Source organism: Phocoena phocoena, chromosome 10, assembly GCF_963924675.1.
Source record: "Phocoena phocoena chromosome 10, mPhoPho1.1, whole genome shotgun sequence".
NCBI classification, from domain to species: domain Eukaryota; kingdom Metazoa; phylum Chordata; class Mammalia; order Artiodactyla; family Phocoenidae; genus Phocoena; species Phocoena phocoena.
In genome coordinates this window covers 69,504,798-69,522,905 of record NC_089228.1, presented here as the reverse complement: position 1 = coordinate 69,522,905, position 18,108 = coordinate 69,504,798, and the positions used below count along the sequence as shown (strand labels likewise).

The 18,108-nt window shown below is 42.8% G+C and overlaps 1 protein-coding gene across 1 annotated transcript in view; it reads right to left on the bottom strand.

Moving 5' to 3' along the window:
- Positions 1 to 18,108, bottom strand: part of DNAH8 (dynein axonemal heavy chain 8) — a 322,160-nt gene that overhangs the window by 5,323 nt on the left and 298,729 nt on the right. Inside the window, exons 88-90 of the mRNA XM_065885438.1 lie at positions 13,594 to 13,750; positions 9,598 to 9,750; positions 9,325 to 9,514 (exon numbers count right to left, since the gene is read on the bottom strand). Of these exons, the coding sequence (XP_065741510.1) occupies positions 9,325 to 9,514; positions 9,598 to 9,750; positions 13,594 to 13,750 (500 nt within the window). The remainder of the gene's footprint in view (positions 1 to 9,324; positions 9,515 to 9,597; positions 9,751 to 13,593; positions 13,751 to 18,108) is intronic.

Sequence of the window (18,108 nt, the reverse complement as noted above, 5' to 3'; positions counted from 1 at the left end):
TAGTTGAATAACTGGATTTTTCTACTATATTTTAAGTTCCAAATAAATTGCAAATTTGACCTCACTCCATATGGCACTCAGGACAACGCCATAGGTGCCAGAGGAGGGATGAGAGGGGTTCTTTCTTATGTAACACACCTGAGACAAAGACTTCAGTCATTGGTGGAGAGCTCTGAAAAACTCTAGTGTGGTTAAGGAGAGACCATCTTCTCTCTTCTCCCTACTGGGGAATATGCATGATGTTGCCTAGCTGACTTCAACAATAAGCCTCTTAATGTTTAGGAAGCACTCTTGGCATGTCAGTAGATGAAATCTAGAATCCATATTACCTTGAGCTATTAAGAAAGGAAAATGTTAAATAAATAATTTGAGGCCTGAGAGTGGAGGGTAGGAAACTGTTCCATGGGTCATTCCCCCTCAGAACATGAAGATACATTTTTTTTTTCAAGTCTTGATACTTTTTTTGGCCTCCTAAAAAGAAGAACATGATCTTGCAGAATTCAGACCGTAGTGAATCCACTGAATTGCTCTTTATTGAATTTAAAACATGAATGACCATCTTTCTTGCAGACTGATATCAAGTCTAATGGAATCAAAATCTCTTGTTTTCTGAAGCCTATATAATTTTAAAAGACTATTGATATATTTTTCTTTATAAAAGCTTGAAAAGTGGTACTATTGTCTTGGCATTCATTTAATTTTAATAATTCTTAAAACAAACTTCAATCGTCAGTGGTGGAAAAGTGATTCAGATGTTCATGTGTTTGACTCAGAAGAGAGAAACAAAAAGTTGGGGAAAGTCCTCAACAAAAGTAACCTATTCTTTATGAGATTTAACCACCCACATGAAAATGGGTGATTTAACTATACAAACACCTGAGTAACATGTGGGCTAACTGAAGTGCTTTAAAATTTTTTTTGCCTTCCAACTCATACAGCGTAATGAATTCTTGTCAAGCTTGTTCTTTCAAGAAATACACTTTAGGGACTTCCCTGGTGGCACAGTGGTTAAGACTCTGCACTCCCAATGCAGGGGGCCTAGGTTCGATCCCTGGCCAGGGAACTAGATCCCACATGCATGCCGCAACTAAGAGTTCACATGCCACACCTAAGGAGCCCGCCTGCCACAACTAAGGAGCTGGCGAGCCACAACTAAGGAGCCTGCCTGATGCTACTAAGACCCAGCACAAACAAACAAACAAATAAATAAATAAATAAAACATCTTCCCAGCAATCAATAAAAAACATTAAAAATTTATATATATATATATAAGAAACGCACTTTAAATCTTGGATCATACTTTGGAAACTCGGGTCTAAAATAACACTTGTTATGTCTTAATTCCTATAATAGTCCTGACCCAACATTTCAGCAAACAAATTACTGTTGTTTGACATGTGCAATCAGTTGGCTTGAAGAAAGCCACAGAAGGCTTTTGGTATCAATTCAAACAACGTCTTGGAAGAGACAAAAGAAATAACTAATCAGGAAGGTTGCTCTTCTCAATTTTACAAGGAGTTGGTTGGTATTCTGTAATGATGGTCCTATAGGCAATGCTTTTTTTTTCTTTAATAAATGAACCAGTCCTTATGTAATGGGCTTATGGTTGTTCAGTATTTCCTGTCTTATCAGTTACTAAGCCTCCCGTTAGCATCTTGGAAGATGAGGACAAATGCTGTTCCTGTCATAACTTTATGACAGGCAGTTTTCTTCCTTAAATGAGAGGCAAATGTGGTTCGTTGGTAAGTTAAATAAAAGGTCAGAAATCATTAAACAAAGATGGGGATGATCCACCCACTTGAATAAAAATGCCCCAGGGATGCTTCCTGACGCTTTGCTCGATGCTGTAAGGCAGGAATCTTAAACTTGGCTGAAAATGAGAAATATCTGGAAAGTCTTTAAAACTCCCGCTTCCCAAGCCATAGCCCGGATCAATAAAATCAGAATCTCTAGAGGTGGGACCAGGCTTCACTACTGTTTATGTTTTTTTTGTTTTTGTTTTTTTTGTGGTACGCGGGCCTCTCACTGTTGTGGCCTCTCCCGCTGCGGAGCACAGGCTCCGGACGCGCAGGCTCAGCGGTCATGGCTCATGGGCCCAGCCGCTCCGCGGCATGTGGGATCCTCCCGGACCGGGGCACGAACCCGCATCCCCTGCATCGGCAGGCGGACTCCCAACCACTGCGCCACCAGGGAAGCCCTTCACTCCTGTTTTAAGGCAGGGCTTCTCAAACTTTAATGTTCATACTTATCACCAGGGGAAGGAACACTTACTAAAACACCAGTTCTGATTTGGTAGGTAGGTCGAGGGTAGGTCCTGAGGTTCTGCATTTCTATCAAGCTCCCAGGTGATGCCGCTCCTGCTGGCTGGTGGACAACATACTGGGTGGCAATGGTCTAAGGCCCAGGTTCCTCACACATTAAAATGACCAAAGGAGCTTTTAAAATTAACTGTAAAGAGTCTAGAGGTCTTATCCCCAGAGGTTCTGATGTTGTTGGTCTGGGGCCCCAGGGATTAGCATGTACTAAAATCTCCCCAGGTGATTCTACTGTGCAGGCAGGGCTGAGAACCTCTGCTCTGTAAAAAGATCTGCATGACAGGACAATGAGAGATCACGGACCCGTATTTGTTTTCAGAACAAATTTGACAAGTGGGAAGAGAAATGCCCCATGATACAAGCAAGATATTAGGAAGGCTGGCAGTAATACGAGCTGACTCTTTCCAGAGTCCCCTGAGACGCATGTATTCTCTGAAATGTCCTTAATGCAGGACACAGTTGGCTCTGGCAAAACCTGAGTACAAGCCAGAGAGCTCGGGCTAATTCTCTTGGCCGGGTTGGCATCAGCTAACCCCGCCATGTCTCATGTGCCAAATATACTTCCCTGCACTGCTTTAACTTCTCCATCCCTTCTCGGCTACGTTATGCTTCCTCTCCCTGGACCCAACCTCGTACCTCTCCCCTCCCTCCCAACCTTTCCACTGTTCCCTCTGGAGTGGTTCTGTGGTGAACAGACTCTCCCATATTTTCTACCTCTTCACAGAACGTTCTCTCCATCTTCTTGCCCTTACTGGAACCTGTCAACTCTGAAGACACTGTCCTCCCCATTTGTCCCTCCACCTTTGATGAAAATCTTTGCAGCTTTAACAACCACACCCTCTGGCCCCATGCTCCTCCCCTCACTGTCCCTGCCAAGCGCCCACTTGCCCCCACTCACTGAGCCTCACGCCACCTTCTGGGTCTCTTCAGTATCCCACTCAGCGTCCCGACCTCTCAGTTCCTTGACCTCATCCTTTCTGAAGACCTTCTCCTCAACTCCACCCGCTTCTCTTCACTTGCCCAGCAAACCCCCAGTGCTAAATGAATCCAAATGTCCTCCTTCTTACACCTATTCCAGGCTGCTGAACAATACTGAGACCATCACACAGTTGCCACCACGGTGTAGCCATCACCAGCCTCGACGGGATAGTCAAAGTCACTGAGGAATCCTTTCCTTAGCCCTCTTCCTCAAATTTCTGCCACTCTGCTTAAACCTCTCCTCTAACACCTTCTTGCTCCTGAGGTCACTTTGCCTCCTTAGTCAAAGAGAAAATAGAAAGCATCAGATGGGGATTCTCTCAACTTCTTGCCACCAAACCAACAAACTCACTTGCATTCCTTCCTTGTTATCCTTATTACAATGGGTGAGGTGTCCCTCCTCCTGCTTGGAGTGCATCTCTCCACTTGGGAGCCATCCCCTCCTGCCTCTTTTACCCCTCTCTTGTATCCTTGTTCTCTCTCTCTCTCTCTCTCCTGTCTCCTTCCCACCAGTATTTGAATGGGCTCAAGCCTGTCCTGTCATTACAAGAAGAAGGAAGAAAATGTTTTCTTCTTACAGCTGCTCCTCCAACTTGCTTCTCCTCTTCCAAGCCAAATTTCTTCAGAGAATTACCCATGTTGTCCATCCTCATTCTCTGTCTCTCCATTTCCTGGTCTCTCACTCACCCTGCAATCTCATTCCTCCACCTCCCCATCCACTCCACTGAGACTCCTCTTGCCAGTAGTCTCCTTGCTGATAAAGCCATCTGACCACTTCTGGCCCTCTCTTACTCGACCTCTGACAGCATCTGTCCTTCCTTCCTCACCTCCCCTCTCATCTTCCACCACACTATGCACTCCTGGTTTCCCTCTTTCAAGCTGTTAGGATGTTAGGGGACTCGCTACAAGGGTCAGGGTGATCTGGAGGGTGGTGATGCACAAGCAAATATAGCAGAATCCTGGTGAGGATGGTTTGGGAGGAAGATGAACAGATGGTAGTACTGGTGAGGTTCACAGGAGGATGGAATATTCTATGATGGAAGTTGGAAGTAAGAATCAGAAGCTAATGTCGGGACTTTCGATGAATCAGTCCGTAAGTAGAGACGAATAGTTGCATCTATGCGAATGGCTGAGGTCATTAGTGAAGGGACCAGGGCCAAGGGCAGAACTTGCCCGAGAAGAGGCCACAAAGTGGGCTGAGAAGCAACCCCCTGAGAGGTAGGAGGAGAACCGAGGAAGGTGATGGATGGAAACCAATGTATGAAGTGAAGTTAGCAGGAAGGTCACTAGATTTGGTGGCCTTGGAGACAGAAGTTTCAGTATAGTGATGAAGCCGGCCAGATTACAAGGGCCTAGAGGATTGGTAAGGAAGGTAACCGTGGGCAGAGACCAGAATTACAAGGGATGTGGTTGAGACTGAAGCCAGTGAATCTAAGTGTCTCCCCCACAAAGGCAAGAAGGATGGGTTGTTGTTCACTTGGAGGCATTTCTAAGGTGTCAACAGTCCTTCTCTGGTTCTGGGATTCGGGGTCAGGGTAGTGAGTGCTATCACCCAAATTGAGGTTTGGAGGCCTGAGAGGTCCCTTCAGACATTAGGGGCAGCTCTGGTTTGGCAAACAGCAGCTCGGGTACACGCTTAGGATTGTTACAAGATTAGAAGAAATCCCCAGACCCTTCCAATGCTAAAGTTCTGTTAATAACCCTGGTGCCCTCTTCTGCCCAACAAACATCATGCTTTTATCACTACCCTCAAGGCAAGCATTCAGAAATCGCTGGTAGCTGCCGATGCTGCCCTGAAAACAAACACACAGGCAAGAGGTTGTAGGTGATTTTTACAGGAGCAAAAGATTACAGGACAAAAATTATCCATCTCCTTGCTTCAGTAAAATCTCCTCTAACTGAACATCTTGATTTGTAGTAGTGAGTACTAAGCTGTCGCTGATTTCTGCTGCAACAGACTGGCGTGGCTGGTCAAGACCCGGAGGAACAAAACAAGAAACACTAGCACAGTCTGGCATCCGAATGGCATCAAGCTCCAGATTGAGTTAAACATTTGGAAAGTAATGATATTGCACCATTCACCCTAACATCGAGGTGTGAGACCTCGAGAGCACGTCCAGCCTCCGCCGCCCTTTCCTTAGCAGCGCCCGCGAGTCATGCCGAACATCGAACGGCAAAGCAAGGCTATCGATTAAGAGGTTCTGGAAGTGGAACGCAGGCAATCCCCTGGCTTGAAGTCAGGCTCATGACCACTCATAATCTTTAAGTTTAAACACATCCCTACCTATGACACAGACACACACACACACAGAAATCAGAATCTAAATCACGTGTGCGTGATGGTCTGAAAAGGTACACCTGTGGGAACAAGCGACCACAGAAATCCTTTGAAAACCCTGAGCAGCACAGTCTTACACAATATGTGAGTGTGTGTGCCAGTGACTGCTGGGAAGCCCCAGTGGAACACAAAGGTTCTCTACTGGGCCTGAGTAATCTGCTGGGAGGCAAATCCATGCACTGCCAAAAGCTGTGCCATTGAACAGATGTTACAGGGTCATGGGTACAGGGAGCTTGACCACTTTAATAATCAAATCTAATTGCCACCTGATTGAGCTCATCATTTGCTACAGAAATGATTGTGAAGGGGGCTGAACGTACCAGATTAGTTCCAGGGCGGCTGGCTGACTCAGCCTCTTCAGTATGACAAAATATCAGGCTACCATAAGGGGACGGGGCAGCGTGAGCTCAGACACAGACTAGGGGGCAAACAAGGCCTGTCACCTGTCCCTGCGGTGGTGTGCGCATCAAAGTGACTTAGGCTTGGGGGGCACTCACCGGAGGCATGATGGGAAACACACATCAGATTGTATCAGATGCCACATTAACATTATAAGAAGACAAAACAAATGGTCATAGGTGAAAAAAACATTTTCAAGTGTTTTAAAGGCTAGGTAATTTTGACTATACATATTTGTGATGAAACTATGACCTCTTTTCAAACTGCATTGTGTTTTACTTAAACGTGGTTTTTAAAAAATTAAATAATTTATTTAAATGTTTTGAGCCAAAAAAAATTATTTCATTGAAGGGGACTGGATTAGAAGATATAAGACCCAGGAGATACATCATATTGAGAAAGCAATCACAGGTGTCAAAAGGTGATCAGAGAGTCTTGCTGTAATCTCTATGCTTTCCAGATTTGACCAGGTGATATGGAACAGAAAGTGATTTGTCTCTCATGTCAAGAGAAGGAAAAGGAAGCAGAGACATGATTAGTATGTAGGGAAAGTTGACCCTCCACTCTTCTGTGCTACAAACAGAAAGCAATCACAGATAAGGGGTACGTGTCTGGATGCTCACGTGTAAAAGTAGGATGCTTGAATAAGTCCAAGACTTTCTGAGACATGGAGAGCCGTGAGAGAAAGAATCAAAGCTCAGTTTAAAAACAGAAATGAAGAAAAAAAAAAAAAAGAGAAAGGATTAGTATTATTACAAGTAAAGACAAATAAGAAAACTGATTTGTATTTATATTTCTTTAAATGTTGCTCTGGTTTGTAGTATATCTTAAGAAATAGTAACAAAGATTAGTTCATATTAATACTTTGCTATTGAAAGTCACATTTCTAATGGGAAAAAGCAATCACTCAAAGAGATTGTGTGCTGTGATATACGACTTAGCTATGTCTATGGAAAGCCAGGGATGAACCAGCCCCACTCCCTTGGCTTCTAAATATCAAAACTACACTTAATGATCTCACTTTTTAAAAATATCACTGATCCTCACCCCTTTGCCAAACCCCAAGTCTGCCAACACACCTCCCCACCTGGATGTCCCACCAGCACAAGCTGATGAATCCAGAGCTCCCTGCCTTTCCTCCCGGCTGGCCCCCTCTACCAATGCTCCCTGTCTTGTACCTGGCCTTCAGCCTCAGCCATTGCCAGTCCCCGCTCTCTCAAAGGTCCCCATTTAATCACTCCATCAAATCTGCCTCCTTCTCTGCACCTGGTTAAGGTCTCAGGCTCTCTCCCCTGGATCCAGTAAAAGTCTCAGTGCTGTGGACATCCTTCTTTCAGTCTACAGTCTGCCTCCACCTGGGGTTATCTTGTGATCTTTGGTGACTTGCTGTTGCCTTTATGATGCAGCCCAAACTCCCCTGGAAGACTTCACACCCCAGCCTCACTCCCCAACACCCCTGCTCCTGCTTCCCAAGCTTGGGCCACATTGGGCTTCTCTCCCTGGACACGCCTTGTCTCTGCTCCGGCCTCTGCCTGGGATGCTCTTGTCTCCAGTCCCTGCCTCTGCAAACTCTGCTCACTGCCTCCCGTGTGAAGCTCTTCTCAAGCTTTGCCTTGGCAGAATTGATCTTTCTCTCCTCTGTGCTAGTGTGGTGCTTCGTCCTCACTGGGTGGAGCATTTATCAAATTATGTTGAAGTTGCTAATATTTCTGTCCTACCAACCAGACGATGGACTCCTTTAGGGCAGGAATTAGGTCTCAAATCTCTCTCTATTGAAAGCACCTAGCAGAGGGGCTGGCAAATGAAAGGTGGTTGAACAATCCTAGTTAAGTTAAATACTATTTCTTCAGACTCCCAAGCCAGGAATTCCCTGGTGACAACTTACTCAAATTGAGGGCTGGTAGGGAGGAAAGAGACTCATAAGTAGACACACAAAATCTGAGAACCATAATAAAAAAATTTCCTCCCAAACTTCAATGGAAATTCTGGGAGAAAAAGATAAGGGAAATCTGGGGGCTGTCCTTCACAAATCTAAATTCTTTCAACATAATAATGTACCATGTATAATTTAAGTTCATAAAAACCACCATGGTTAGTGTTTTAAATTTAGAAAATGTTAAGGCATTTGAAAATGCATGAAGTGAATGAATGTATGTGCACAGAGGACAAATAAATGTCTACTATTTATTGAAGTATTATTTATACAAAGAAAAGTGCACAAATCATAAGTATACAGCTCCATGAATTTTCACCAAGGGAATACAGCCCTGTAACCAAGATCCAGTTCAAGAAGCAGAACATTTCCAAACACCCAAAAGCCCCCTAGAGCTGTTTTGCAATCACTGCCCTCTCCCACAAGGGGAACCATTATTCTTACTTTTAAGATCTGTTTTGCCTGTTTCGATTCCTTGTATGAATGGAATCATACAATATGCATACATTACAATGTATACCTATGTGTACACTGTATACATACTTACAATGTGTTCTGTTTGACTTCTTTCACTTAATATTATTTTATGAGATTCAACCATACTGCTGTGAGTAACAATAATACACCCTAAATCTGTAAGTGTGAATGTTTCTTAAATTGTATAACTAATGGAGCTATAAGGTGCTGAATTGTAAGGACCCCAGCATCTCTTCATTCTAGCCAAGAATTACTTTAAAAATCTTTCCATGTTGTAGTAAGGCCCCAAATTGTCATGTTTCTAAACTTTTATGAACTCTATGAGATCTAGTCAGAAACTTATTCAGTAAATATTTCTAGAATGGAATGAAGGAATACATGCAGTGGAATCACAAAGCACTTTTTCAGGGGAGAAAAAAAAAAAGCTGAGCAGGGACAGACTCCAGAAGTTCACTGAATAAAACTTTGGCCACACGATCAATTTTAAGTCAGTCTAATTTTCTGAACTCTAGGCACATTTTTTTGCATATTTTGGTGCTTCATTTTTGTCATTTTCATAAACATTTAAAAACAGGTTTGAACAAAACTTTTCCACTATTTCACATTGTCCTAACCACGGACTTGCTTGCTGAAGTGGGTGAGAAAAAAAAAAATGGAGTTTTGCCCCCATATTGTGGAAGCAATATGGCAGGAAGAATTTCAGACTGAATTTGTAAAACAAATATAGCAGAATCATCTGTTGGCCTCCAATTCTGAAAGCACAGGTCCAGCATGCAGCAAGCTGTACCTCTATGTTGTTTTGTATAACATACATTTATCACACAGTGCCACTATACAACTATCCACAACTTCCAAGTTTGCCTACTCTCCTATGAGCACCTACCTTGGGGATTAAAGAAACCGGTCATCCAAAACACATTGGGCCTCCCTTCAAATATCCAGGTGGAAAACTGAGCATTTCTTTCCAAAAGTTCAGTAAACCAGAAGCCCAGTGTGGATGAATCCCAGGACACTCTTTTCCAGATCTGAGGTATACGAGCATCATACATATTGTCCAGAGCATCTCTCAAGTTCTGGAGGAAAGGTCATGTTAAAATATGAGGAAAAGAAAAACCAACAAAAGAGGGAAATGACTACTGAGACAATAATAGCTCACCTCACTCATAATGATCGTTCCTTCAATGGCCAATTTTAGATCACTCAGGCTACTGCGAAGTATTGAGATGACTTTTTGCATTCTGTCAATTTCTTGTCTGAGAAATATGTTCATTGAATTAAGATGTCCCATCTTCATCAAACGAGCTTTCACCTAACACAAAGCATGCAACACAATGACAGAGATTTTTAAAAAACCATCTGCCACTTCTTTTCCAATGACCTCTCCCTTCTCTATTCCTTTTCTTCCTCTGGATGTATCTCTACAAGCCCAAATGAACTCTAAAATATCTCTTGCGGCACCAGATTTGCCATTAAATTCCCCATTTTCTGGGCTTCAAAAACTACTGTTCAACTCACATGATTTTTATTTCCTACTGATTGTACTTAGTTGATAATTGGAAATGTACTATGAAAAGCTGAAATAAACTTGTACCATTTTTCCCTTTCAAATGATTAAGTACTGTATCAATTAAATATCCTTTTGCAATCTAACCTTTATAAGAGCACACTTTGGAATGCCTTTTTTTCATAGTGCCTGCAGAATTGTTATCAGAAATGTCACAGACAGTTAAGATAGCCAAAATCTTTACAGAGCAGTTACCAATAAATATGACTGGCTACAGTTTCCTAAGGTCACTATTGCCCTGGCTAGGGTGACTAAGGATGTCTTTCCTAATCTAATCCATGAAAATATTTGACTTTGTGGGAGGGCCATTAAGCACCTGTTCCTTCTTGTATATAATTTATTGGCCATTTTGAAGAGATCAATATAAAAGCATCTGGTTGTGGGAACAATAAAATATAACAATTATTTGGATATAAGCCAATATATATACACATTTCAATTTAGTGACATATGCCCAAGAAAAGATTGACTACGAATATTGGCAAGAACTCATAAAGAGATCTGAACTTTCTGCTGGCCACAGTCGAAGAGATGCCAGGATAGGAGGGGTAAGGATAGACACATAGAGTGGGAGAAAATTTGGAGTGAGGTACCAGTCCACACAATCACCAGAAAGCCAGTAAACTGTAGCATTCTCTGCTGGAGATGCCCACTACCTCTTCTTTTTTCTTTTTTCTTTTTTGTGGTACGCGGGCCTCTCGCTGTTGTGGCCTCTCCTGTTGCAGAGCACAGGCTCCGGACGCGGAGCCTCAGCGGCCATGGCTCACGGGCCCAGCCGCTCCGCGGCATGTGGGATCTTCCCGGATCGGGGCACCCACTGCCTCTTCTTGAGTCATGGAATATTAGAGACAGATGGGCTTCAGGCTCATCTGGACCATCCTCCTCATTTTACAGAACAGGTTTTCTGGCATGGTGCTGATGTTTCCTACTCAGCAATGAACACCTCTGCTTAACTGCAGCTGGGCAACTTCTAGTGTGTGAGGGATGAGAGGGAAGCAGTGATGTAAAACTGAACACCTGGACAGGACTACCTGCGTGGGTAGAGCAAATGATCTTGAAATCCCAGTCAAACACGCCAGTGGAGGGCCCTAACTCAGTCTGCCATACCAACCTTCAGGTATTCACCTAAATTCCTGGTTCTAGAACTTCCATTTTTGCAGGCTCCACTGCCCTGTTCTCATCTTGAGCCCCTCAGCCTCCAGGGGGCTAAAGAGCCTATGTAGCATTCTCTTTAAATCAGGACTGCTTTGTGGAAATTCACACTTTAAGTAAAAGGGAAATTATGGAAATGCTTTTGCAACCGGCATTAGAAATTAAGCCCTGGTGTTGGCTACACTATCAAATCAATAGCCCGGGTAGCTTTTAGTGTGCTAACAGCCCCAAACAAATCGCCTTGCCCTACTTAGGGTTTTAAAAGAGAGGCTTCCCTTGCAATAGACACATGCTTAATATGTCTTAAAACTTAGGCTCTAGAAAATCTAACTTTAGCACTGATTTTACTTGGAGTATGCTTATTGTTCCAGCCTAAAACTGTCTTTCTATTAATAAGTGAAAGGTTTGCTGTGGTCTTATTTAGAATTTTTATTATATTTCTGAAACCAGGTAGTCTTTTCTACACGAATGTTTTTAAGTCAACAGTATAATTACATTTCAATTAACTAAATTCACTTTACAGCCACATTTTTCAAAACACATCTCTTCTGTAAAATAAAGGACACTAAAAAGTAAGTGATCCTGGAAGAGGAAGCTGTTTTAGATGTCTCTTGGTACAAACTCCCTCCCATCTAGCAATCCGTTTAGGGACATCCCTCACACTCAGTTCCTGCTGGGATGTTGCCGGAACAGAGATCTTGGTGAACTGGCCCCGACTAACCCTGAACAGCTCAAATTACCCCAAGGGTCTTGAAATCCTCTTCTGGTAATACCAACCTGCGGTCTAGTCATACAGAGTAAATTTTATCTCGCTTTCACATGCCGGTTTTTAAAATCTGTGAAGACAGGTATTATGCCTCACCTGTCTTCTGAAGATCATTTACAACGAACCACAGAAAGTATGTGCTTATAATACCTATCCATTTAAAAAATATTTTCTCCCCTGACTATAAACATCTCTATGTGAAGTCATTGATTTCAGTATCTTAGCCAAATCCTTGGTACCCAGCTACACAACGGAAGCAAAAATTGTTTTAAGAAGCAAGAAAACGCTTTTTATTGTTGGGGGCACTCACTGCAGGCGGGAGGGCTGTAGCCCAGGTAGCCTCGGGGCTCCCAACTGATAAGTGCATTTCTCCCAGACTTGGGGATGCAGGACAGGGTAGACACAGGACCGTAGTCATACCTGCATTAGGACATCAGCCTCTCACTTTTTGGTTGAAAAGCTAAACTTCCCTCAGCCCAGCCTAAGGCTCAGGTGAAGCTCTAACCCTCAGCAGTGAGGGGTGGAGGCTGAGAACAGGAGAGAGGAAGCCCTGGATGGCCAGAGGGCACGACCCTGTTTTTCTTGCGGGAAGAAGGACGGTGTACTACAGAACTTTCAGACTGTCCAGAAATTTTACCACAATTAAAGATTTATTTAGATGAGTTCTTAAAGTGCGGTCTGGGACCCCTGAAGGCCCCCAGGTTCCTTTTAGGCGGGTCCACAAAGTTGAATTTTTTTCATAGTAATACTACGACATTATTTGATTTTTTACTCTCCTTCTCTGGGGAGTGTACAGTGGAGTTTACCAGAGGCTACATGACCTGTAATACCACAACAGACTGGATGGAGAAGCAGATATGAGGATCCAGCTGTCTTCTATTAAACCAGACATTAAAGAGATTTGCAAAAATGTTAAACAATCCCACTTTTCTCTTCGAATGTTTTTGTTTTGGAAAATATACTTATTTTAAAAATATAAATGCTATGCTAACATGTGATGGGTTTATTAATGTTATTTCACAATAAATTAATAAATATTTTTGAAAATTTTTAGTTTACATTTCTAATATGTTAAATACCAGTAGTTATAATCCATATAAACAAGAGCTATTTGGGGTCCTCAATCATTTCGTAAAGGGGTCTTGAGATAAAAAATTTTTTTGAGAAAAACTGATGTTGATTAACAAGCAAACATCTGGGAGGTTCAAGAAGTAGAAACTTATTGCCATCTAAACTGGGTAGTGAATTCATTTAAATGGCTTGCTTTCCTATTACCTGGCTGAGTGGATTGAAAGATTGAAAAGTATGTAGGGCAAGAGACAGAAAAAAGGGCTAAATTTAAATAATGGACAAAGCAGGCTTGGGTAAGAGAGGTGGGGAGAGATTCTCAGTCCAGAGGATTAAGATATCTGGAGACCCAAAGACAGAGGAACCCAAAGATGGGGAAAGGGTACAGAAAAGGCAATTGAGAGACAAAGTGGAGTAGAAAAGTGCAGATTATAATTTTGCAAGATGCTTGAGCAAGGGTAAGAGAGAGAAGACCAAAAGGTAAAAAAGAAGAATTGAGCAGAGGGAGGAAGGGACTGACTGAAACATACTGTCCCAGGACTGTGCTCAGCCTTGCGGAACCCAAAGACAGCCCTGTGCATCAGGCAGAAAGGGTATCTCACCTCATGTGGAATGTAATCAGGAGGCAGCTTGCTCAGCATATCTTCAGATAACTTATAAACGATGGCTTCCCGGGTCTCTCCCGTGCCACCTCCACTCTCTTTGGGTTGAATGTTGGTAATTGTTTCAAGAACAGCAGAAGCAGTGTTACTCTGATACCTGACAAAAAGAACTGAACTGTTCAGAATGTGGCATGGAAACATATCTTCAGAGATAATTATCAACGTGAAATTAAATTATGAATAACTTAAATCAAATCCAGCCAAAAAAGGGGGAAAAAGGAAAACTTTACCATCAACATACAGGAATGAAAAAACTAGAGGTCCATTCTACTTCCTCCTATTAGGACATCAAGAACATCTCAGAAATGAAAGCGCTCCATCTTCGGGGAAAGAGTCCATGAAAGTCCTTAATAATCCAAAGCAGTGCTAGCCAATCTTGCTGTAGCTAACCTCACGCTGGACAAGAAGCCCACCTCCTTTTATTCTCCCCTACTTATGGACTGGTCCTAAGAATCTGCCATTATAGACAATTTGTTAGCTTGAAGAGCACTGCTCATATTTCTTCACTGAGTTATAAATTATTAAAATTTCTTTGGTCTTTTCTGTTTTGTTTCTTACTTTCCCACTTGTTTTATGATTTCCAAAGTGTTCTATTGGCACCACTTATCTAAATGCAGCTACCCATCTTTAAAATTCACATATTCAATAAAGATTGACAATGCACCAGGCACTGAGCTAGGTGTTAGGATATGGTAGTGAATAGCTCCCTGACTTTGTCCCTTTCTCTAGTGGAGGAGGGGGACATTAGTCAATACCACTGTAATAAGTGCTATGGAAAAGAAGAACAGGATGATTTAAGATAGTATAGTCTCTCTCTCATTCTCACTCTCCAGCTCTTTTTTGTTCTGTTTTGTTTTGTTTTGCGGTACGCGGGCCTCTCACTGTTGTGGCCTCTCCCGTTGCGGAGCACAGGCTCCCGACGCGCAGCCTCAGTGGCCATGGCTCATGGGCCCAGCCGCTCCGTGGCACGTGGGATCTTCCCGGACCGGGGCACGAACCCGTGTCCCCTGCATCGGCAGGCGGACTCTCAACCACTGCGCCACCAGGGAAGCCCTCTAGCTCTTGTTATGAATTGACCAGATGCTCTGAGGAGCACGAACTTAGTTTGGGTCCCAAAGTTGCTCAGTCGACCAGCAGTCTGAACACACAGATATGGGGTGTGTGTGCGCACATGTGGCGGTTTACTCTAGAAGATCAGGGAGGTTCTCTCTTAAAATGTCATACGTAAGCTGAGACCTGAAGAATAAGCAGGTCATCCAGGCAAAACAGAGTGGAAGTGGGAGGCAAGAGAGGACATTCAGATAAGAGGTAAGGCTTGGAGGCGAGAAGGACTTCACTGCATTTGAGTAACAGAGACAAGGCCAGCGATGCTGGAGCCAGAGAGTTAGAAGCAGAGATGAGGATGGAGATAAGGTCAGGGCCAGACCATGCAGGGTCATGTGGGCTGCTTTAGGCAACCACAGAAGACTTCCCAAGCAGGGGTGCAGCATGTCCAGATTTAAATGTTTCTGTCTTTCTTGAACTCCTAATTTACCATCTATAAACATTTCACAGTTAAACTGTTTTGAGTTACTGTTTTGTTTGTAAATTTTGTCTCTTGTTCAGATGTAAACCACATTTACATCTCCTTTCGTAGACGTTAGAGGCAAATTTAAAAGGAATCCAACAAATGCTTGAGATTAGTGATTTGTTTTTCTGTTTTATTTCCTTGGACGTAAAATAGACCTTGGTAGTACGGCTATAGGTATAAAGAGTTTAATGTGCTTGCCTTTTAATCTAGCAACTCTACGGCTAAGAATTCATTCCAAAGAGAGAATCAGACATTCTAACTTCTGACAGTGCAGTGCAATTGTTACCCTGAACAGCTCTCCTGAGAATAGCTAAAAATGCTGGCTAAGATAGGAAAAACATGACTGAACTGGCAAGAAACTAAGAAATCCAGAGGGTCGCACAAAATATAGAATGAAAACTGGAATCCAGAAACAAGCCAGATTTTACCAAGGGGGCATCAACTAAGGCCTGGCGTTCTTGCGCGTCTGTTGGGACGGTACAATGAGAGAATAGGTAACCCATATGCCCAAGGAAGAAAGTCTAATAGGAAACTCCTACATAAATCTGGGACTTCATAGGGCTAATCACTTAGTATCAAAGTCAACTAGAAATAACCCACCTGTCAGAAGGGGATGGTAGGTAAATTGTTCTACCTAGCTTGGTGGGAAAAAAAAAAAAAAACTTTCCTAAGAATTCTTAATTTGTGACATTAATTAGCATTCATTCATTTACTTGTGTGATTTGAAAAACCTCAAACTAAAGATTTATTTTCAGGGGGTCCCAGGAAGACACAGGTAGCATCTGGCGGATGTGAATGTAAATCTTTCCTGGAACGATATGCCTTCGACCCAAGTCTCAAAGAATCCAACAGTTAATTTCCAATAAACATGAGCTCACAGTCAGGAGTTAAAAAACTCATAGAGAAACAGGCACTGTGAGCAAGAGCCAACTAAACAAAAGGAAGCAGAACCAGACCTGCAAAGATCTCCGATAGTGAATTTTCAGGTGCACATTATGTTTTTACTATATTGAAGAATAAAAAGGTGATTGAAAATATAAGTATGAAATGGGAACTATAAACATGAATAGCATATTTGAAAAAGAGCCAGATAGAACTCATGAAAATTAAAAAAATTAAAACCTGCATTAGTTTTTTTTTATTGATGCTGTAACAAATTACCACAAAATAAGTGGCTTAAAACAACATAAATGTGGGACTTCCCTGGTGGCGCAGCAGTTAAGAATCCACCTGCCAATGCAGGGGACACGGGTTTGATCCCTGATCCGGGAAAGATCCCACAAGCCGTGGAGCAACTAAGCCCCTGCGCCACAACTACTGGAGCCCGTGCGCTCTAGAGCCCGTGTGCTGCAACTACAGAAGTCTGTGCGCCTAGACCCAGTGCTCCGTACAAGAGAAGCCACCACAATGAGAAGCCCGCAAACTGGAACAAAGAGTAGCCCCCGCTCGGCGCAACTAGAGAAGGCCTGCGCGCGGCAACGAAGACCCAATGCAGCCAAAAAAAACAAAAAACAAACAAACAAAAAACACACATAAAGGTATTATTTCACAGTTCTGCAGTTAATAAGTCTGATATCGGTCTCACTGGGCTAAAATTAAGGTGAGCAGGCTGGGTTCCTTTCTGTAGGCTGTTGGGAAAGACCCATTTCCTTGCTCATTTGAGTTGTTGACAGAATTCACTTTCTTGCAGTTGTAGGACCATGGTCCCCAATTCCTTGCTGGCTGTCAGGTAAGGACCCTTCCTAGATTCTAGGGTCCATCTGCATTCCTTGGTTCATGGTCCCCTTCCTATATTTTAAAAGCCATCAATGGCAGGTCAAGCCCCTCTCTTTGAATCTTTCCTCCTTGTATCATTTCATCTCTCTGACCCACTCTTCTGCCTCCTTCCACTAAGAGCTCATGTGATTAAATTGGGCCCACTTGGATAATCTAGGATAACATCCCCATCTCAAGGTCCTTAACCTTAATAATATCTATAAAGTCCTATTTGTCACATAAGGTAACATATTTGCAGGTTCTGAGGTTAGGATGTGGACATCTTTGGGGGAGGTGTCTACCTAATAAGAGTTAGTGATAGCTTAAACAGCAGATTAGATATAGCCAAGGAAATAATTAGAAAACTGGAAAATAGATCTGAAGACCTCATCTAGAATGCTGCAGAAGGGAAAATAAATGGGAAATATAAAGAAGAGGTTAAGAGGCATGTAGGCTAAAGTGGTAAGCTCTAACGTACATCTCAAAAAAGTTTCAGAAAGATAGAAAAGGGAGAATAAAAAAGAGATAATAACTGATGAAATAATGGCTGAGAAATGATGAAAGATTTGAATCCTCAAGTTCAGGAAACTCAATGTATCCTAAACAGGAAAAACAAACAAATAAGTAAATAGAAATCCATATGTAGACATATCACCATGAAAATGTTTAACATCAAAAACAAAGACATGGGGCTTCCCTGGTGGCGCAGTGGTTGAGAGTCCGCCTGCCGATGCAGGGGACACGGCTTCATGCCCTGGTCTGGGAGGATCCTGCGTACTGCGGAGTGGCTGGGCCTGTGAGCCATGGCCACTGGGCCTGCGCGTCCGGAGCCTGTGCTCCGCAACAGGAGAGGCCACAATGGTGCGAGGTCTGCGTACCACAAAAAAAAAAAAAAAAGGTCCCCTTCTGCCTTTTCTTATAGCATATGGAATGAGAGTATTACACCTCTCTCTCTCTTTTTTTTTTTTACATCTTTATTGGAGTATAATTGCTTTACAATGGTGTGTTAGTTTCTGCTTTATAACACAGTGAATCAGTTACACATATACATATGTTCCCATATCTCTTCCCTCTTGCATCTCCCTCCCTCCCACCCTCCCTATCCCACCCCTCTACGTGGTCACAAACCA